This window comes from Anastrepha ludens, chromosome 4 (genome assembly GCF_028408465.1).
Source record: "Anastrepha ludens isolate Willacy chromosome 4, idAnaLude1.1, whole genome shotgun sequence".
NCBI classification, from domain to species: Eukaryota; Metazoa; Arthropoda; class Insecta; order Diptera; family Tephritidae; genus Anastrepha; species Anastrepha ludens.
In genome coordinates this window covers 1,846,505-1,869,413 of record NC_071500.1, presented here as the reverse complement: position 1 = coordinate 1,869,413, position 22,909 = coordinate 1,846,505, and the positions used below count along the sequence as shown (strand labels likewise).

Genomic DNA, 22,909 nt, shown 5'->3' with positions numbered 1-22,909 from the left:
TTAAGGACACCCCTAACGTTCTGAAATATTCATTAGGTAGATTTCGTATGGCATACAAGCGCGACGTCGAGCAACTACGTATCCTATGATCTCTTGAGTCGATAAGTATAAAAAGTGATAAAGTCAATTGCGCCGGATAAATCACTTAATAGCGTTTTCACCGTGAGGCTTTTCAAAGAAACAGTACGTGGATGTAAACTAATTTAATGACACTGCACTGAGAACTCAAGTGATGGCGAGTAGAATAACATCAACATGCTAATGCTACATACATAATTACATGGCACTCTTGTTCAGCAATTTGCTGATTTTTGTTTAAGATTTATGGTTATTAAAAGGGAATAGGTTAAGATAAAATAATCTTTCTAAACTGTTTCGTATATACTGGCACAAATTACCAATGAATAAATAATATCATAATATTGCTCGATAAATAAAACTAGTACACACGTATGCTAGAACAAAGAAAGTACAAAGAAGGAATAGCCTTGTCACCTCGAGTGAAAACCATAACGTTACCTTAATCTGGGTTCCAGCACATAGGAACATTGAAGGTAACGAAAAAACAGATGAACTGAAAAGACTACAAGAATGCAATTTACTCAAAATATCTCCGAATCGCGGATTGTACTATAGATGGAGAGCCCAGACGACATGCAAAATTACTAGAACGTTATGGCAACCTACAATCTCAAACAAACGTCAACAATGATAAATATGAAACGACGGGACGCCTGGAGACTCACGTTATGACTGGCTTTTGGTCTATCGGGGAACAAGCAGGAATTGTAAGCAACCAGAGAAAAAGGAAACCATTTCCTCTGTGAATGCCCTGTCCTATGGAAGGAGAGAACGCCAACCCTGGGCAAACTACTATTCGGCAATCGCGAACAACTATCTGGCTTAAACGTCAACGACCTAATAAGGTTCTTAAACCACACAGACTGGATATGGTCATGCTGTAAATGACAAATAAAGAAGTTGGTAGCGAGGATGTGGCTACAAAATCGTGCGAAAGCGCTAGTTAGATTCTAGATGAATCACTACTTCAACCAACCAACTAACCTACGAATGCTATGAATTTATATAAAATTTGTTTTTGTTATTGTTAGCGAAAGTGCTGTTACCTACTGAAAATAAAAAATATCATCTTAAATCACATGGCGGAAGTTAATTCTCAATGACACTTTAAGTTTTTCCAATATATTCGAACTCCAGCGGCTTTAGTTATTTTTAGCTTATAATCTTCCACTTTTGATTTACAATCGATATCCAACATAAGCATCAGTGTGAAACGGTGACCAACAAGCAAAGACAAAGCATTTCAACTAAAATAAGAGGGATTTACATTGTAATTGCAGGATGACGTGCAGAACACGCAATGTGCGATGTGACAGCCAATCTCAATGGCGAACATTTCATTGTGCACCTAAACACCTTCTTTACTAGCGAATGTTGTATAGCATTTCAAGCAAACTGTGTGAAAGAGTTGAAGTTGGTGGACTGACGGACTGTCAACTACTTTTCGACTGCTCGATGGCTGGTGGCTCGCGAAAGCATCCAAAATGTTTTATGTCTCACAGGGGAGACATTTGAATTTATTAACACACGGCACTTAATAAGCCACACCTCCAAACTTTTGGAGATAAATGTATCTTCGAGTCATATTCCCGTCGTTCGAGGCGCTGTAAATATTCACACATCCAGTAATGATGTTTAAAAATGCGATATTCTCGGCGAATTATACCGGCAATTCGGTATTGGCTGTACTCGCACGTTGTGCACTGTCCTTTAATATTATTGACAAAGCATGTTTTGGTTGATTACGTTTTCTGCATTTCCGTCATTTGGCTGTAGGTGAGACTGGAACGGAAGAGAGCGTTTTCTGTTTAAGTATAATTGCCTGTGTTAATTTGATGGCTAGGGAAAGCTAACTACTTAGCAAGTTGATCGAAGTTTTTACTGTTAAGCCACATACTCCGTAGATTTGTATAGAAGAAACCTTCCCTTTTGGGTTGAAATTTTTAGTTTAGGCCGAAAGTTTGAGTATAAAGAATATCAATAGCAATGCCATCGAATGCGTGTACGACCTGATGTGATTCACTACTATGAATATGAACGAGGATATAGTATGAAGATTGCTTGCATTTTAATAAAATAATGCAATCTTTGTGTTTAAAGTCTTTAAAGTTTATCTCCAGAAATCTCTTAGATTCTTCGATTTTCCGAAAAATCTTACTTGGCGGTTTACGCTATCAAATATGTGCATACCGCAAGAAAGCTTGGAAAAATCTTCAACCAAAGATTAACTTGGGGTTGATAAGTTGTAGGGAATGCTTCGCGCGATCTGGACCACGCAACACTTTACCCCTTTACGAATTCGCATTTTAATTGGTAAAACATATGTTATGCCATCGTTATTGCATGGTTGTGAAATTTTTGTAAATTGTGGTTATGCGCGTACTGTTTCAAAATATTACATCAGCGAAGTCAATACCACGTGCTCAACTAAAATAGCGGCAAATATACTAAAAGTATAAATTGCGCTGCCGGAATACGACAAGGCGACTCCTAAGTCCACAACTTTTTAATCTTATTACGGATAAAATTATCTCAGAGGATACAAAAAGAACAATGAAAGCATATCAATAATATGTTATGCAGACGCCGCTTTTTTGGTAGCTGATTGCGGAGATTATCCTCAAAGGTTTTTGCATCGCTTTGTCATAAAATACACTATGGAGGTTTCACCTGAAAAAACTAAATCTTTAGTAATCGCAAAAGAACCTAAAAGATGCGAGTTTGAGATTGGCCGTCATATGATAGAACAAGTAATGCAATTTAAATATTTGGGTGCAGATGTAGGTATCTAGCAATCGAAATATAATAACAGAGGTGCGAGAGAGATGCGTAAACCATACACGGATATCAGGGTGTCTGCGAGAAATCGTTTGGAAGAACTATTATATGCCATAAAACACAGTACATGGGAAATAAAACACGAATTTGCAAGCCAATTGCAAGGCCGAATTTGACTTGAAAACATGAAATCGAAACAATTGCTGCAGACTGGCGAAATGCATGCCTCGAGATGGGATACCAGAAGGAAGAAGACGACCAGGAAGCCTACAAATCGATGGACAGAAAGTTGGATATCTACCTCGACAGAAAATCAAACCCAACAATGATATGCGATTTATGCATTATATTGTAAAGGAATGTACAATTATTTATGTGTAATTTATCTAAATATTAAAAAGTATTGATAATGTGCATATGCAAACTTTAATGAATAAAAATGTGATGTATTCTAATTTTTGTGTAATCCATGTCCCTGGATAAGCTTCTTCAGTTGCATAAAATATACAACTCGAAAGCACCTGGTGAACTCGCCCTCAGAATAATGGCCACGAAGTCAGTGAGAAACTCTAAACTTCTTGCTGCTTAATACTAAATACAATCGTCAGAAAGGCGACTCGATTTTGGAGTTCTTTTCCACAAAATTTAGTATCTATAAGTAGAATGAACACATTTAGATGCAAACTTCAGAGATATTAATGTTGCGGGAAGGACTAATAATGTTGCGGGAAGAATCCTATATGCGGCTACAAATCTGTTGCGGGAATCAATAATGTTGTAGGAAGAACCAATAATGTTGCAGGAAAAACTAATAATGTTGCAGGAAGAATCTTGTATGCGGCTATAAATCCGTTGCGGGGAGAGTCCTGTATCCTTAATGTTGCGGGGAGAATCCTTTACCTATGTAATAATTGCCCAAAAACAATAATGAAATTTGCTGCTTGGATTGAAAAGTTACTATTTTACAAAATATTCCCTATATATACACATTTATTTTCAAACAAAGCCTACTTATTTTCACAGAAAATTATAACAAATAACAAGAGTTGAAAAACATTAAAGTGAAAACATATTTCACAAAAGCGGTAAGTTCTATGCATGTACGTAGGAGAAGAAAGGAACTTATTTTAATCGAATACTGAGTTGGACTCAACAGATATACTAGCACTAAGACAGATAATACAATACTATTTCATAAGTAACTTTTCTCGTTTCTTTAATTGCTAACTTGATTTATTTTCCTTGGTAATTCAAAATATCTATGCAAATTTTATCATGAAAATAGTAACCTGTTGTGTTTAGCACTGATAATTATAAGGTTTAGCCTTGCTGTGTTAGGATGGAATCACTAAATAAATAAATAAGAAATGTATGGCAAAATCTTTAACAAAACAACCTCGGAAGTGGTTGCAATTTACATCGCGATGGAAATCATCGTAGGTTGCAACGTTTTATATAAAATACTCAAAAAACATACCCAAATCCAAACCAAACTATTTTTTCTAATTGCCTTCAAATTTAGATGTTATACGAGTATAACATATTAGGATTGACTGAGCAATAACGGTGTGCAATAAAAATCATTAATAAGTAAAAATATTTATAAACTGAGAGAAACTTGGTAAAAATTAAGGAAACTAAGAAATGTGAAAATTGAATGAGCCCCGCTGGGTGTGTGGCTAGTAAAGTACCCAATAAAATCGCTGATTATCACTTCCGTATGACCGCAAGTGCTGTAAAATACCAGGCAGAACCGAATACCGAAAACTTTGTAAGTTTGGCAGAAGTGGTTGTTTTGCTGTATAAAATAAAATCTATGTTGAGGTGTATACGGCAGTATTTTTTAAATTATTTATGCCATTATTAATTTTTATTTTCTGACTTTTGACACGCCAATTACGCCTGCGAATTTTGATACATACATATATACATACATTATATATTATTACATCATTTGTTGATTGCTCCATTTTTCTATTGTAGAGCGCATTACGACATATTCTGAAGTGTTTATTGCGTCAGTGCAATGCTTGGAAAATTTAATACCAGTGATGCAGCCTACTGCCCGACATAAAAAGTTCCAACTCATTGTTATTCTCATAGGAGTAACTTGCAATCGCATTCAACGTATTTATTAAACGAAGTTTTTTACTCCGACAAACGTTCTGGGTATGCCACATCAGCATTTGCTCTAAAGTTTGTCGAAAAATGTTGTGCTGCAGGCAGGAAAACATTTTGCATAAAGCTGCGCTCGGCTAGTAATGGGTTGGGTTAAGGTTGCTCATACGGCCGGGCCGAGCTGCTTGAGTCCGTTAGGATTTTCGCATTTTAGAAGACGGAAAAGTTTAAAAATTTGTAAGTTGATTTTAATTTAAAATTACTACGGAGTGTCTACTTGTCTTTGTTTTGACTTTTGCGCTTCCAAGTTGCTTTCAAGGATGCTTTTCGCTCGTACACACCTCGAATGCAGTATGTATGTATATGTATTTAATGTATATGTGCACGTATACTATTTGCACTTGATTTAATTTGAACTTGAAGCTGAGTAGGCTTCTTCCCTCCTCCTTCGTTTGTGCGGTAATTTTCTTTTGTCCCCTTCCTGTTGCTCGTTCAGGTGGAAATGAAGATTATTTATTTTATATTGATTTCCGAAAGCTGTTTGCTTAGCTACTAACCATAGGTATATGGCAGTTACAACACACAAAGTGGAACAAAATAAATCCGAATGGTAAGTGCGTCCACTTGTTCGACCTCTGGTAACATTATACTTGTCGCTTTTAAATGCAGTTTTCTGATTTCGTAATTTGGGTTGCTAAATGTTCCCAAATATTATAAGGGTATGTATGTACAAGTTTACTAGAAATAAATACATGAGAAGTAATGCTCTGCATATTGCACTCGGATTGCTATATAAATCAATGTATAAGTATAAGCATATACGCACTTACATCTGCATATATGAATCAGCAACGAAAGACGATCCATTTTGCAAACACTGCTGATAAATATTTAAATATATAAAATTAAAATATTATCCTACAGATAGCAGAACAGGCGTGCAGGCAGCTCTAAAAGTACAGAAAGCTCTAAAAGAATCCAACAAAAACAGCAAATTGCATTACTTCATAACATCCATGTATAATAATTAATGGATTTTCAAGGAAATGTACTGCAGTCTATATGTAAGAAATTAGACGTTATTTGCAAAGACAGAAATACCTCCCTATGTGATTTATAAATCGGAATCTGAACACTTTCTGGTATGAGCCTTAATTAAGGAAAGCATGGCTTTTTTTCCATCTTGGTTATCACCATTTCAAATCACTGGGATCGATGTCTCAGGCGAGCAACATCTAATAAAAGTTTGTTAAATTGTGTACCGATTTTTTAACCAAAAAATTGCATTTTACTTTTACATTACGGTGCAGGGAAAACTATTTAAGGATTCTAGATAATGTAATTGCTGTTTTAGATAATGAAAATCGCTGTATTGAGAAATAGGGGGACCATTTTAAGTAAAATAAATCGGGTTTGCTTTATTTTTAGAAATTCACGTTCACTTCGAAATGCATTATAGAGAGAAGTTATAAGTTTTTTTACAGGGTTAGTTTTAACTTTTGCTTCGTATTAATGGTGTGAATCTCCGGTGTGCAACTTTTATTAACACTTTTCACAAAATTTGGAAAAACAATCTATTTGTATATATATACATATATACAGCTGTGTTCAAAAATATAGGAGTGCAGCACCTCACAATATTCATATTCATTTTTCTATATGCTAAGCATTAGAAATTGAACTGGTTTTCATATATTTCTAAGAATAGCAAAGAAGAGAATAGTGAAAAGATACCGTTAGTTTTCCATTGGTTTGTGTAATTTTTTGATGACTTTTGCGAAGTGCACCGAAAGGTGGCTGTTCATTATTATAGTAGTGGTTACATTAAAGGAAAAACAAAATTGAATAACTTCATTCAAAAATGATTTTTTGAGTTCTTCATACTTAATACAGTGTAATAATAAGTTGTATAGCCTTTATTTTTAATAACGGCTTTGTATCAGCTCAGCATGGAATCGATAAGGTCCTGACAACGCTTTAAGGGGATTTCACACCATTATTCTTGAACCACTTGCCAAAGCTCAGCTTTATTTGAATCATTTGCAGTTGCTATAACCCGCTTAACATCTCCCCATAAGTTTTCGATCGGATTAAGATCTGGGGACTGAGGTGGCCATAGCATAAGATCGATCTTTTCGGATGTAAACCAATCTTTCGCAAGCTTGCTCGTTTGTTTCGTATCGTTGTCCCATTGAAATGCCCATTTTATAGGCATTGGGACATATGGCAGCATTGTATATATGTCTACATAAACATGTCTATCCATAATGCCATTTATCATATGGATAGGGCCAACGCCATTGCAAGTCCATATCATTATACTTAGGTCACCGTGCTTAACTGTCTTCTTTGTGTACTTAGGATTATATTCGGTGTTTGGTGGACATCGTACATACTGCCTAGAGCCTGTTCCACCAAATACAACGAGTTTGCTATCGTCTGTCCACAATATGTTTCGCCACTTTTCTGTGGGCCAGCCCAGATGAGCATTTACAAATCTGGGTCGTCCTTTAACATGCTTCCTAGTCAAAAGGGGTACTTTTCTAGGACTTCTGGCATTTAGATTGTACTGAATTAGACGACGACGGACTGTAACGTCACTGACCGAGAGATTCAATTCATCTTTGATAACTTTAGATGATGCTGACGGCCTTATTTTGGCTAAAACGCACAAATCGTCTATCTTCGACAGCGGTTGTTTGGCATTTTCTATCCCGATTTTCTGGCTTTTTTTATTGAATCGCATTAAATATCATTGTAGGTGTGCAGCCAACAATATTTTCAATTTCCTTGTAAGTTTTGCCTTTTGCTCTTAGGCTAACTATCAAATCGCTTTTCTCAGCCGTGCAATTCTTTCCCTGCCCGCTAGAATAAAAAATTGTCACAAGACCAATGAAAATAATTCACCAAAACATCAATTACTACATTACACTTACTATTGAAGCCTTTTGTTGTACTAATAAATTATCATTATTGGTTTGTAACCACTCACACTAAGCACTACTATAATTATGAACAGCCACTTTTCGGTGCATTTCGCAAAAGTCATCAAAAGCTTACACAAACCAATGTAAAACTAACGGGACCTAATCGCTATTCTCTTCTTTGCATCCTATTCTTAGAACACAAATGAACACGTGTTCATTTAACACCGTTTAACATGTCGAAAAATGAATATGAATGTTGTGAGGTGCTGCACCACTAGGTATATTTTTGAACACAAGTGAATCATGTTTTTTAATAAAATTTTTAACTATTTATGCCTTTGAACTAAGTACTTCGGTAGTAGCTCAAGGAAAGCATCACTACTTTAAGAGACAATATTTGGTTCATGTTGAAAATTTCATTTAGTTCTATACTATCGAATTATGATTCATATTTTTAAATCTGTAAAACCAAAAATATTTTAAACAAAAATTTATAAAATTGGTGTCGTGGCTTGATCTGGCCTTACACAAGTGGTTTTTACGAAAAACTGTTTCTAAAGGGTAATCAACACAAGCCGTAAAAGCGGTAATCATAGCTAATCAGGTCACCAAGAATAGAAAGTACTTTGGCTTTATTCCCTCAAACAAAATAAAATCACAAATCACTTAACTCAGGTAGTTATTCGAATACATATAATATTTTGGTATGTTTTTGTTGTACAATCGAATATAATCTTGGACATGACATGATATGTTAAATATAGTCGCTATATGTGAAGATAATCGGGAATAAACACCCCACATCCACAATTTACACACACACACACCAGCGAACATGAAAACATATAAAATGCGAACTTGTGAAATTGCACTGCTGGTATTTTTCACTTCATTATAAATGTCTTGACATTCAGCCAATTCACACGCTCTATAGCAACGAAACTATTTTACTGTCATTCCTTGTCGCATCGGCTCCACCCCTCTCACGGTAATTCTCCACTTAACAATCATCCTCGATACGTATGAATATACGCGAATGTGTTGTGTAGAAATTGGAAATTGAAAAATTATTGGTTAGTGCGCATTGCAGACAAAATTTAACTGGATCGCCCTTCACCCCTCATGTATGCATGGCTACGAGGAAGAATGTATGTACGCATGTATCGCATACGTCGTATGTAGAGTGCATGGTAGTAGAGGCACTAACAGCAATGTCAGATGTCAACAAGTCGCCGAATATAATGCAATTTACCATCTAAATATATCGGGTGTGTTTTAGCTACATGAGAACTAACGATATCAATTACTATGGTTTGGCAGCTGAATTTTTGTTCATGAATCGTTTAACGCCACAACAATGCTTCCAAATAATGGAAATTTACTTTGAAAAAAATAAATCTGTTCGTGAAGTTCATAGAGCGAAGTGTTGAAGAAGACGCCGAAATGTCGATTCTTCGTCATTTTTAACTTGTTGGCCTTTGTCCTTCGACTACGTGGAAAATTTAGCGTAAGAATCTTGGCTCACTTGCCTAAAATATCTCGTGCAAGAATTGAGGCCAAGTGATCAACGCTTGCGTCACATTTTTGCTGATTGGGTTCATTTAGATTTAATATTCAGATTTATTGGAAAAAGTAGTCGTAAATTGAACTAATGAAATGGGCCATGTAACTCGTAGTTTCTCAAGCTCGTAGTTCTCAAGCTCTTAAAAAACGCCCTTTACATATGCGTCTTATGCATGTACAGTGTATCGTATATTCCTAATATAATTTTGTTTCCGCCTGTGTGCATGTAGTAGTATAGAATTTTGCAGGAAAATTTATTATAAAAAAGGGCTATTGAAAGTATCGGAAATTTAGGTTAATTTGTGAGCTCACTGCATTTTTTGCCCCGCTAAACTTTTTTGCATAAAATGGTAATTTTCATATATTTGGGCAAAGACATAATTTTTTATTAAGTATTTTTATCCATTAAAAATAAGTTCAAATAATCTGTAGAATTTTTTCCTGTTTTGTATTATCCTTTAAAGTTTTTAAAGAAACACCCGATACAACTGAAGGGAATTTATTCCACGAAGCCCGCGATCTACTTATTTAGGGTGTTTTGTTACCGACTAGAAATATTTTAAGGCTCCATTCTGTTAATTTTCAGAGGAAAGATACCTAAAAGTTAGGGTCCAACTCGAACGCCCTAGGAATGACAGAAATTTTTATTTGTATCTTGTGAAGGCAGTTCTAAAAAATACTTTCTTTCTATCTACATATATATTTTGATATGAAGTCTATACTTACGAAAAAAGATTCAGTCTAAAATTATGAAAATTATTTTTTAAATCACATTAAAAATTGTTTTTGTCTACTGCTTTTGTTTATCAGACGCTTAAAACGAGCAAGAAAAAATGAAGAAAAAATTGTTTTTTCCAGTTTCGTTGTTTATTGAGAAACGAAAGTATTTATTTGGAACCAAGATACAATGAGAAGAGAGGAGCAGCTGAACAGCTGATTTGATTTTCTTTATTTATTTGGTCTCCAAATTGTCAAATTTTGCTCAATATTTGATTATAGGTTTTGACAATATAGGGACCAAAAGCAAACACAAAATACGTTGCTCTTGTTGTTTTTGCTCTACTGCAACTACCTGCTCAATATGCCTTCTTCTTCTTCTTGATTGGCGCGACAACCGCTTACGCGAGTTTGGCCGAGTTTAACAAAGCGCGCCAGTCGTTTCATCCTCGTGCTAACCGGCGCCATTTGGACACACTAAGAGAAGCCGAGTCCTTCGCCACTTGATCTCTCCTCTTCCTCTACTGGTGCAGCACCAACGTAGGCGGTGGATCTTTATTCGCTGTACTACGTCTATGTCGTCGTAAAGCTCATACAGCTCATCGTTCCATCGCCTGCGATACTCGCCGTTGCAAGGTCTAAAAATCTTCCGCAGAATCCTTCTCTTAGGCACTCCAAGACACGCCTCATCGGATGTTGTCACCGGGCATGATCAGAGCCTAATAAAGTGTTGGTTTTGTTTGTAGAGAGAAGACTTTATACTCAATTGCCTACTTAGTCTAAAGTAGCACTTGTTGGCAAGAGAGATTCTCCCTTGGATTTCAAAGTTGAGATTATTAGTGCTGGTTCCTAGATAAACGAAGTCTCTTACAGCCCCGAACTCATAAGAGTCAACAGTGGCGTGGGTGCCGATATGCGAGCACGCCGATTGTTGATTTTGTCCTCGTTCACCACCAGACCCATTCACTTTGCTTCTTTATCCAATTTGGAAATGGGAGAAGTAAAAGCGCGGTTGTTAAGACCGATGATATCAATATCATCGCACGATTTTTTCCAGCATCAGGTTAAAGAAGTTACACGACAGAGAGTCACCCTGACTGAAACTTCGTTTGGTATCAGACGGCTCGGGGAGGTCCTTGTCCTCTTCCAAGAGGACTACTTTTTATTTCAGGGAAAATTCTGAAGAAAAAATACTTAAAAGCATGGAAATAAAAACGTTTGTTAAAAAGTTAGCAGGCAATGGTGTTTTTGTTCTGCTACAAAACATGGTAGTCAATTTTTTACTACCTTTTCAAAACGGGTTAAGCTTATGGCCCCTTTCTCTTACTTCAAAATTACATCAATGGATTAAGCATTCCGAAATCAGTTGTCCAACTTTACACAACCTTTTATTATTGAATCATGTTTCATATTTATCGGCAGCCGGTTATTTAATTTAAAGTACAGCGTCAAATGTTTAACTTCATGTTTCCTATAGTATTTTATATGGAGAATTGCATTTGTTATATGGAGCAAGAACCGTGTAATTATGATGCAAATTGTTTGGAGTGTTTATAATTTTTGAATAAAGTTTCAAAGTTGGATTTATACGGCTTATGTTAGACAACGAGATATACTTTTATACAAAAATAATGAACATTAAAAAAAAGAAAACGTAGAATAGTCAAAACTACTGAAAATGTTGATGTGCTAGCATTTGTCGAGGGCTGTGTATGAAATGAATCGTTTCAGAAGTAAAACGGCTTGTGAGAAAATTTACTTAATTTACCATTTGGTCTTATTTTTGTTTAATCGATAAATAGGCTCAAAATACCCGATCATGGCAACGGCCATGAAACGTTGAAGTTTATACTGTGTAAATAAAACTTGCGAATTCTACGAAGGCAACAGCTGGTAAAATAACATTTTGAAGCTACTTCTTTTCAGATTTTGTTATACATACGTATGTATGTATGTATACTCGTGCATACATACGTGTTTATATCAGTTGCGCTAAATAATTTATTCCTTTATTTGTTGACATCCTTTCATAACTTTTAAAACTCAAAGCTAGCCAGAGACTATTTACTTTGTGATTATTTTGCATGAGTATATCTACAACTCAAAATAAATACATTTCAAAGAACATACATATATAAATGGTTACGTGAAAACTATTAAACTTAAGTTGAATAAATTCCTTAAATCAAATTATTTAGAGTAGAAGTGGGATCGAGGCAACTTTTATTTGGATGGATTGCCAAATGTTACAAGGTAGGTAGGTATGTATGAATTGTTTCTAGATTATCTGCATACCACTGATCCTTAACGACTCCGGACGGGTGTCAAATCGCAATTGTGCAGCTGTCAACTGGCACCGCTAGTACGGCGAAAAGATCAATGGGCTGTGTAACTGGGTATGCCAAACCTGCTTAAATGAAACTTTATCTAAATACGAACAGACCGCTGGAGTCTGATTTAAGGTTTTGTAGCCGAAATGGCGTGCCCATCAGCATAAAGGTTGGCCAAAAAGTCTTGCGGTATTTCCGCAAGCTTGTCTTTGCAAGCGCGTAGTTCTAGTTGTATTCGTCGCATCGGTTCACGCTAGAGCTTTTTGGAAAGCTCTTTTCACGTGCTAACACGTGTTTGAATAATTGTTGTTTGCTTTTAGTCGTTCGTGAGTTATAGCGTCGCAAACATGGAGCAAAATAAAGAGAAAATACGGCATATTTTACAGTACTACTACGATAAAGGCAAAAATGCATCTCATGCTGCCAATAAAATTTGTGCAGTTTATGGACCCGATACAGTTTCCATTTCCACCGCACAACGATGGTTTCAACGTTTTCGTTCTGGTGCAGAGGTGATCGAAGATGCGCCACGGTCCGGAAGGCCTGTCCTCGAAAATTGCGATAAAATCGCTGAATTGATCGAAAGAGACCGGCATAGTAGCAGCCGTAGCATCGGCCAAGAGCTGGGCATGAGTCATCAAACCGTTATAAACCATTTGAAGAAGCTTCAAAAAAGAAGCTCGATGTATGGGTGCCACACGATTTGACGCAAAAAAACATTTTTGCCCGTATGGATGCATGCGAATCGCTTCTGAATCGCAACAAAATCGACCCGTTTTTGAAGCGGATGGTGACTGGCGATGAAAAGTTCGTCACTTACGACAACGTGAAGCGCAAACGGTCGTGGTCGAAAAGCGGTGAAGCTGCCCAGACGGTGGCCAAGCCTGGATTGACGGCCAGGAAGGTTCTTCTGCGTGTTTGGTGGGATTGGCAGGGAATCATCCACTATGAGCTGCTCCCCTATGGCCAAACGCTCAATTCGGACCTGTACTGCCAACAACTGGACCGCTTGAATGCAGCACTCATGCAGAAGAGGCCATCTTTGATCAACAGAGGCCGAATTGTCTTCCATCAGGACAACGCCAGGCCACACACATCTTTGGTGACGCGCCAGAAGATCCGGGAGCTCGGATGGGAGGTTCTTTTGCATCCACCGTATAGTCCGGATCTCGCACCAAGTGATTACCACCTATTTCTGTCCATGGCGAACGAGCTTGGTAGTCGGAAGTTGTCCACAAGAGAGTCCTGTGAAAATTGGCTCTCCGAGTTTTTTGACAATAGGGAAGCGAGCTTCTATAAGAGAGGCATTATGAAGTTGGCATCTCGTTGGGAACTCGTCATCGAACAAAACGGCGCATATTTGTCTTAAATCGCATTATTATAACCAATTTTATGAACAATTAAAAATTCAATAAAAATACCGCAAGACTTTTTGGCCAACCTTTTGGAAACCTAACAAAACATGAATATGATGGGCCAAGATAGCATTTTTCCCTCTAATTATGGGCTGAATGGACAAAAAAACGAAAAGAGTTTTTTTTGTGGCTAAGTATATATTTCCTTCTTGCGTCATTTTCAAACACTACAATTTGTACTCATACAGCTTCGATTTCGAAAAAGCGCCAACTTTTTTTATTATAAATTATTATTATTTATTAAAGCAATATGAATACATATTACACAAAAGAATTTTTAAAAATAAAAACAAGTGCTATCTAGCTCCAAAAGCTAAATTATTTCGTATTCGTATTTCGTGCACTGTTCACTGTATTCAACTGATTTTGCACCTTGCGACTATTATCGCTTCTCGAAATGTAGGTATTTAGTGATGAAGAGAAAGCGTCATAAACGGATTAAAGCCTTTCACCGTAAACAACATTCCTAAAAAGGACATAAAGCTTTGATAGCTTTGAAAATTAATTTAAAAAATTCTCACTATTTGTTAAAATTTCTGTTTTTTTTTGGAATAACTGCAGGACATTTTATTTGTGTTTCTGATTCCGTAGTTGACAATTTCAGAAGTGAAATTTAAATTGGGCTAACCTCATCCGAGATATTGATAGGTTATGGTAAAGAAATATTTTTAACTGCCATTTCAAGGTAAACAAACAAATCAGGCACTGTTTCCAAAAACTTGGCATCCTGTCTGGTGTACTATATAGAAAGGACACGCTTGTCTGCTATGGTTTTCAACCCAATTCTGCACGCAGTTGAAACGAGGATTTTCGAATATATGCAATACTGACGACGTTCTTATCGTGGAAAAAACGCAAACACAGGCTGGTTCGCATATTCAAGCTAATGGAAACAAAAGCACTAAATATAGGACTGAATGTCAAGGCTGACGAGGCTAAATTTATGCTGCACTCAGCGTGGATGACAGCAATTTGGTTATAGAAAATTTTGTTTTTGAAAGCGTATCCGTTACAACAACGAAATTGAAAACCTATTGCCGGTGCGAATGAGATACGCTTTATTAAAGGATTAAATGGATTGGCCACATTATAAGAATACCACATATATAAATCATAAAAAAGTGTGTACTTAACGTCCATTAGGAGGAAGAAAAAGAGGCTGACCAAGCAAGAAATGGCTTGATGACGTCGAGCAGACTTGAAAATGACGTACGTTCGTAGTTGGAAAAATGTAGGAAATGGAGGAAGATTGTTTATAAAGCTATGGTCCACCACAGACTGTGGAGCTAACAAGAAGAAGAATTTATGGAATTTAGTAAATTTTATATTCTTAGTAGAGATTGATGGAGGATTCCGATTTCCTTGTCGTATACGTTGCATATGTGATCGATTAACTATACTTTTTTATCCCTCCTCTATATTTATTCAATATATATGAAACTAGTGAAAAATAATAAATTAATAAAATAGAAATTGGTTCGATAATTTTTCATTTAAAAGTTGTCCCAAAAAGCTGGGCACATATGACTACCAATATTTATGGGCAGCGATTTAACAGCTTAAACTGCTCTATGTACATACATACATATGTAGATTAGTCGTATGTGGGAATGAGTAACAGGGGCCGAGCATTAAACGACCAGCGAGATTATGTAGAAAAAAAATTGGTAAAAATTGAGATTTAATAAAACGATCGATATGGCGTATAGTAAACCCGTTTATGTTTCTTGAATTTAGCAGAAATGTTATGTTTTCAATACTTACTATACTAAAATTGTCACTTTAGCAACTTGGTTAATCCTTTTACTGCAATTTAAGTAAATGTCCTTGGCTAAGTTTACTTCTTCGCGGCAATATATGCATTTTCTGATGTAGAGGTTACAAAAGTTTTTTTTCCTTATTTCACTGTAATGAAAAATTGCATTTTCACTTTTAATATAATTTTAATCGATTTTTTCTGAAATTTTGTGAGCTTTACAGGAAGATATACATATTTATGAAACGCAATTCAATAATTTGATTGCCTAAATGTTAATATTTCTTGCAGGTTGGACCCTCTTTTGAACGCACTGTGTTCGCATTTTATGTTGATTGGCTTGGAAAGGTTATTTTTCACACACACAAATGCACTTTGCTTTAAAAATCTGTTTCCTAAGATTGGAATCGGATTATTATTAAAGTAATATCTTCAACCAATTTTTTTAATACTTGTAAAAGTGTGTGACTACTGTTAAGTAAACAATTGAAGTAATTGAAATATTCTCCAATTAATTAAATTTACATCAGCGATGTTGAGGAGATAAACATAACTTCGATAAAGTCTCAGTGCACTTTATACTTCTTTGTTTTGTGTCACTTGTGTCACTCGCAGGCCACTGCTTTCTTTAAGTTAGTACATTCCTGAGCATTGCAAACTATACCTACAATATGTGTACATATGTATGTGTAAGCCCTTTATGCGAATGTTTCAGTCACTCTTAATTAGTTTTTCAATTTCATACATTCTTTCAAGAAATTAATTATTCCACTAGCTGCTGGTTGCTGGGTGAACTGTGGCCTATGCGGCAGCTCGTTGGCCATGAAAGCGCCACTACCCACGCCAATGGCAGATGGTCAGGTTGTTAGTACGCAGTAACTGGTGCTCAGTTGGCCGTATTTGGTTTTTTCACCTGTGCACCAGTTCGTAACTGTACAAGTACACTTCGAAGTATGTTTCTGTTTTATACACATACATCCGCATGTACATATACGTATGTTTATATTTGCATATACATCTGTATGCATGTATACGAGTATGAGCTAGATAATTATGCTTAATTGGGTGGGTGTATAATTATTCACTAATTTTACATTCCGTCGAAATTCACTCTGCATTAAAAATGTCGTCCTTCATTGCGATCCTTCGTCAGCGCACACAAAATCATTTAAACTATTGATTTCTTTTTTATTTTTGGCACTTTTCAGTAGCAGCGACAGCAGCAGCGGCTGCAGCAGTGAAGGCTGACTATGCTGCTCATTTGCTTTTTTTTGGCTACAAAGAATTTTTCTCTACCAACCATTGCCGCAACCGCGCACATTCTCCGCTATGCGTGTATCCTTTTTCGCGCCCGACTTAACCGCTTTGAGCCTCAACATCAACTGAGCAACCGAATAGCCCTGAATAGTCCGAATAGTTGCTGCCAACCATCGAAAAGCATGGCTGCAGCCACATACCTACACACATACAAGTATACCTACACATATACGTGCATGTGAAAGTTGTGCAGGCCCGTTGACCAACAACACTGTACAATATGAAAGCTTTTCGCGACCTCCCTCTCACTGCTGAAAAGGAAAATGTAAACAGGCGCAGGCGCAATACAGCAGAACTGCTGCTGAAAAACAACTGAGCACTGGAAAAACTTTCGTCAACTCTGTTCAGAAGTTACATCTGCTCTTTGCTAGGGGATGGAAATGCACATGTTTTTGTTTATATTTGGCGGTTATTTTTTCCTTTTTGTTTAACACTATACCCATGTGCGATATGTGCCCAAAGCAGTGAGAAACATTTTATATTTAGTAACAAACTTTGCGGAGGATCACAACTCTTAGATTTTTGATGAGCTCAAACGAGATGTGCGTCAACAGTATCTATAAGCTCACTCAAATTGGAGATAAGCATCATTACAGGGTTACGTTCTGGTTAGCTGAAGATAATCCTAGCGTACCTCGATGGCCACTCATCGAATTTCCGCTCTTCAAATGGCTTGAAGCACTTGACAGTATATGGGCACATCCAGTCGTAGCCAATGGCGACGAATTTTGTCCGGCGGCTAAACGCAAAGAGAGATTTTCTTGACAAACGAAGAGTACAGCGCGTCTGACAATAAGTTACTGGTATTATAATGTAAATAAAAACATATGAAACGTGAAATGAAGCTAGAGTAATTGTCTAATTAGGACAATTTATTAATTTTGAGCCCCAGACGAAAGTTACTCATAATACAGATTTATCTGTACCAAGAATACTTAATATGGTCGTATCCTTATGATAGGTTCACATTAAACTGGATTACCCTCTTTTTTGAGCTTAGCTCCCAATCCGTGATCGAAAGGCGATATTAACCACACAAAATTTGTCTCCCAAAATCTGAGGTTATAAAATAATATCAGATTATAAATATACTTTTTTCCGTACAACCATGTGTTTTCTGTGTTATCGATCATTTTTATTACAAATGTAAGGAGAAACGTAAAGTAAAAACTAAACAAAATGGATGCCGGCAAAGAGAAAAGGTTTGCTAGATATTATTAACTAGGCACCCATAACCTGTTAAGTGATTATGTCGTATATATGCGCCAATTTCAAAAGCTAATTTTTTAGTTAATGTCGTATATGTGCGTCATGCTATGAAATTTAAAGTTAAGAAAAAACGAAAATTTCCCTGTTATTTTGACATTATAAAGTAAGCATGACAGTTTTCCTGATAATCGTTCAGCCAACGCGCACGGTGAATCCAATATTTGGCTGAAAACCGGTTTTGCATCGATAGTCTATCGTATGTCGGAAATACGCGTCTTCGCTTGAAATTAATTCAGCACAGTAAATCGAGCTGTCTAAGAAAAACTAATCGCTTAACAGGATAATAAAGAAAACGCATGAACCACAGACGCTTTGGCCTGTTATTGCTTGTTATAAAATGTAATATCGAATTTCGCTTGCTATTGCTGTCAGAATTTTATGCAAGCTCAGTAGAAGTAGTTTACAGATTTTCTCCAACTGTCTGTCAATAGCAGTAAAATTAAATATTGCGTTACGAATAATTAAACAAACCAAAAACAGTAAAATTACCACCAAACCTATTTCTTTGGAGAAAATCCTTTAAAAACAGTCTTGACAGCTGATTGTCAATTTTGTATCTAATCTGCCTTATGCGAATGGGTAGATTAATATTTGTGCATTTATTGCTAATCGCTGCATATGCGAACGTACTTTTAAAAATGTAAAATGTTTAGTTTTTCGTATCAATCTTATGACCGCAATGAAAATATCTTCAATTTATTTAGGATATTCAGTAACCACTACCCCAAAGTGCATGCAAAGAATTTTTTATAAACGGAACTTAGATTTATATAAAACATTTCCAGAAGAATTTTTTCGTATTATGCATTTTTCGAATTTGCATGCAAAATAAAACAAAACAATTTGCAAATGTTAAAAAAAAGTGCGTGTAGCGTAGTACACAGAAGTGAAACTTTCAAGACAGACAAAGAAAGAGGGAGGGATCCGAGAGAGAATGAGAGAGAGAGAGAGAGAGAAAGAATATATATCTAAATAAATTCACAACATTTGCAGATAATATAAATAGACAAAATTTACAAAAGACGGAGAAGGGTCGACCGGTGTAGGTAAAAGCCGGACACAAACCGTGGCAACAACGCGCAGTACTTCGAGCGTTTATCACCCTCACAAACACAGCGATTCCTGGACCGCAGCAACGGCACAAATTACCGCAAGGCAGTACCAATAAATACGACACCGGAATGGATAGCACTTTATAGTACGCACAACACTAGCCAGGAAACGGAAATAAGCGCTAAAAAGTAGGCACCAAAAAAAACGCCAAAAAAATTGGGACCAAAAAACTCCCAAAAGTAGGCATCAAGGAAATACAACGCCAAACAGTAGGTACCAAAAATAAGTTTGCACCAACAAACAAGCGCCAAAAAGTAGCCAGTGTTATTTCTCACTAGAAATTAGCAACCAAAACACAGGAAAAATAGCCTAAAGTGTATCTAAGATATATATAAGGTATTGCTCTCTCTTTCTCCTTTTCCTCTACGTTATATCTTTTTTTCTCTCTCGCGGAAAATTCCCAAAACGTTGCATGACCTTGAAATTTTACTCTCCATTCTTGCTCGTCCATCGATGCCTAAGAAGTTTCACTTCAAAAAGAAAATTAAAATATAATATTTTCAACTCATCACTTTCTTCATTCATCATTAATTATTCACCAGTAAAATCCAACATTTTGTATAATTCCCTCTCCCAAAAACTCCGTTAGCGCAATTCTATACCAAATGTTCACATCTATTTTTATGCTGATGTATTTTAAACCTTAATTCCTGATTCACATATTATTGAATTATGTCCGAGCTCTACTCTCTTTATCTCAAAATAGCCGATTTTGATGAGATGCGCCACGCTTTATTAGGCTAAAATATATTTAATATCACGTGAAATATGAAGTAGGATGAGATTACATTATGTTTCATCTGTAATCATCGGAACTCTCAAGGAGAAATAATTCGAAGGCGAATAAACCAAAGACGATTTTAGCACTCTAGCCATAGACATCCTCGGAATAAAACTGTGTTCCGGTACACTGCATCAGGTTTTCCACTTATGACGTTTTTCGACTACGTTCTGCATAGGTTCTTACCTCAATTCAATAGGCAACGAAAGCAGCCTATTCCAGAGTTACTTTACCATACAACTTGGCAGATATATGTACCTCTTTGTATGTATGTATATGCTTATAATAATTTTGTAAAGCAAAGCTTAGTAAAATTTAAAAAGTCAACCAAGACACTTTACCCCAGTTTTAATTTTCGAATTGCAATTAAATAAAATAAATAAAAGATCGGAATTTCTTTGAAATATAAATATATTTGAAAAGCTATGCAATTTTTGGAAGAGTTAATCAATTGGTTTGTGATTTAGTATGCCTTGCACGTTTTATGTGCTTTCCTATATAACTTTTGCAATAGTTTCATCTTTTAATTTTCTTAAACCAATCAAGTTTCTGCTTTCTGCGATCGACCTTTATGTGCTCCCACTTTCCCGATCGGCAAATCGTCCGTAGATCGCACCGCTCCGTGTACGACGCAGCACATACGGCTCCGCTTGGTTCTTCTCTTTCGAGTGTCCAATATATTGCCGAACTGTACGCATAACGTTTCGAAAGATTTCATGATCTCTATAAACCGCACCTGGACGCCTTCTTTGTGGTACCCTAAAAACGCAAACGTCAAAAAATTAGCTCTGAGTTAGTAGAGTCGGTGCTCACATTCACCTGTCATTGGCTCTTTGAACTTCTTGCCGTCTCCGTCGTAAATCTAAACGGCGCTTGCAATCGTAAATGTAATAATACATGCAGCAGCCTATGAGCAGGACAGCTGTGACGTAAACGAACCAGCTGCAGTTGTTCAGGAAGCTGGAGTAACAAAATAATAGATAAAAGTTAAATCTCAGCAATGGGTGCAAGTCATTCATTACTTCGATTGAAGCGCTACTTACATTTTGAATGTTTCATTGATGTTTAGCAAAAATTTCGAAACTTTATCCGAGTTTCGATTTGCGCCATCCTCCGGACTCTTCCATAAAGTAAAAAACCGTGTCATACTAGATCAATAGGTGGTCATAGGTGATCCGTTTTCCAGTATTTGTATTTGGTTGGTAATTTTTACAATGGATTGGTTGTTGATTGAAGTAAATATGACTAGGATGTTTTTCGTAATAAATTTCCGTTCCGACCCAAATTTTTATTTTACTATCGTCAGGTTTGTTTTAATATCCAGAAGTGTCCAAAATAAAAATTTAACAAGAAATGGTAAAAGGAGATCGATACACAAAAAAAGGAGAGGGGAAACGAAAATTTGACTTTAAAAAATGTAATTGAAATAAATGATTCGATTGAATTTTTCAAACTTTTAAAGTGACACGATTCGCTGAGCAGCAAGGTGAGTAAAATTATTTGGGGCGCCGAGCAGATATTCGTACATACATATGAACATATATATGATCATATATAATATTTATGCAAATTAAACAACAGAATGGCATATCAAAGCTTATTTGATATAAACAAATAAGGAAGGCTAAAAGCGATCGCCGCCGAACTCATTTCAGTAAAATTTAAATTGAACTGGCTCACAGTGCGGCCGATTCCCGAAAAGCTGGCCAAAACTCAAAAAATAAGTAATTGATTCAAAATTTCTTACTCGGGGGTTGTCGGGGTCGCTGATTACGAATTTGATCTTAAAATTTTGAAAATCCACCCCCTTCCTCCCCTATTGGCCACCCCCTCACGTGAAATAGCGTATATTCTAGAACATAATCAAGATTCATGTTAATATATATGTTTTCGGGGTCGCTGATTACGAATTTGATCTTAAAATTTTGAAAATCCACCCCCTTCCACCCCTATTGGCCACCCCCTCACGTGAAATAGCGTATATTCTAGAACATAATCAAGATGCATGTAAATTTATATGTTTTCGGGGTCGCAAGGTAGCAAGTGGTAGCAGCTGAATCTTGTTTTATTCAGTAACCATTACTTTTTTGAGTAACCTTTAATAGGTTTCAAAGCAGCATATGACGGCGTTGTATTACTATACAGTTTCAAAACTCAAATTTTATAAAAAAAATTGCAAAAAATGTATCTACGTATTGCTGCAGCTAAAAATTTTGTGTCGAGGTATTGATATGTACTAAAGATTTCTCGTATTTTACTAACCTTCCGAAGATGATTCCATTTGGTTTTGTTCAATTTACTCCATTACAAAATCTTTCAAATGTGTACAACTTTCACTATTCATCGACAGTAATACGATGCTCAAACGAAGGCCACGTTGCGACTGAAAATACAGAGGATACTTAGGTGTACCCTATGTTGCTATGAACGTAGTATAACATCAGACGGGTGCACGGAAATTTGGTCTCAACATATAAAAGGTAACATATGATACAGGCATTTATATTAAAGTAGTTGTGGAAAACCCATTTTTGAAAACTTTACTTGCGTCGTATTTTTTGTTTGTTTTTGGGTGCATCATTTGTACTAAACTTGAGTAACTTTGCTTCATTTATAACTGAGGTATCACTTTTTTTCTTTAAATTTTTTCAAAATTACCGCTGAATGACAATGGTTATCCCTGGTTATTGACCAATTTCGCACATTTTCAATATCAAACTACATATCATACCTTGGGAAAAGAG

General features: G+C 36.2%; 2 protein-coding genes across 2 annotated transcripts in view; both read right to left on the bottom strand.

Annotated features, from left to right (window-relative positions):
• Window positions 1–17,068, bottom strand: part of LOC128860647 (beta-2 adrenergic receptor) — a 33,718-nt gene extending 16,650 nt beyond the window's left edge. Inside the window, exons 1-2 of the mRNA XM_054098290.1 lie at window positions 16,986–17,068; window positions 15,694–15,834 (exon numbers count right to left, since the gene is read on the bottom strand). The gene's annotated coding sequence lies outside the window, so the exon portion shown is untranslated. The remainder of the gene's footprint in view (window positions 1–15,693; window positions 15,835–16,985) is intronic.
• Window positions 17,069–20,564: 3,496 nt separating this feature from the next.
• On the bottom strand, window positions 20,565–21,599 carry LOC128861353 (uncharacterized). Its single transcript, XM_054099440.1, has 3 exons — window positions 21,209–21,599; window positions 20,985–21,125; window positions 20,565–20,924 (listed from the first exon to the last, which is right to left on the bottom strand). The coding sequence occupies exons 1-3, from the start codon at window positions 21,310–21,312 to the stop codon at window positions 20,735–20,737; spliced, it is 435 nt and encodes a 144-aa protein (XP_053955415.1). The 5' UTR covers window positions 21,313–21,599; the 3' UTR covers window positions 20,565–20,734.
• Window positions 21,600–22,909: the final 1,310 nt, after the last annotated feature.

Excerpts from the sequence above, each read along its gene's own strand:
- LOC128861353 (XM_054099440.1), bottom strand. The coding sequence starts at position 21,312 with ATGACACGGTTTTTTACTTTATGGAAGAGTCCGGAGGATGGCGCAAAT. Across the intron at positions 21,126-21,208 it reads ATCAATGAAACATTCAAAAT|CTTCCTGAACAACTGCAGCT; the intron begins GTAAGTAGCGCT and ends TTGTTACTCCAG. Across the intron at positions 20,925-20,984 it reads GTTCAAAGAGCCAATGACAG|GGTACCACAAAGAAGGCGTC; the intron begins GTGAATGTGAGC and ends TTGCGTTTTTAG.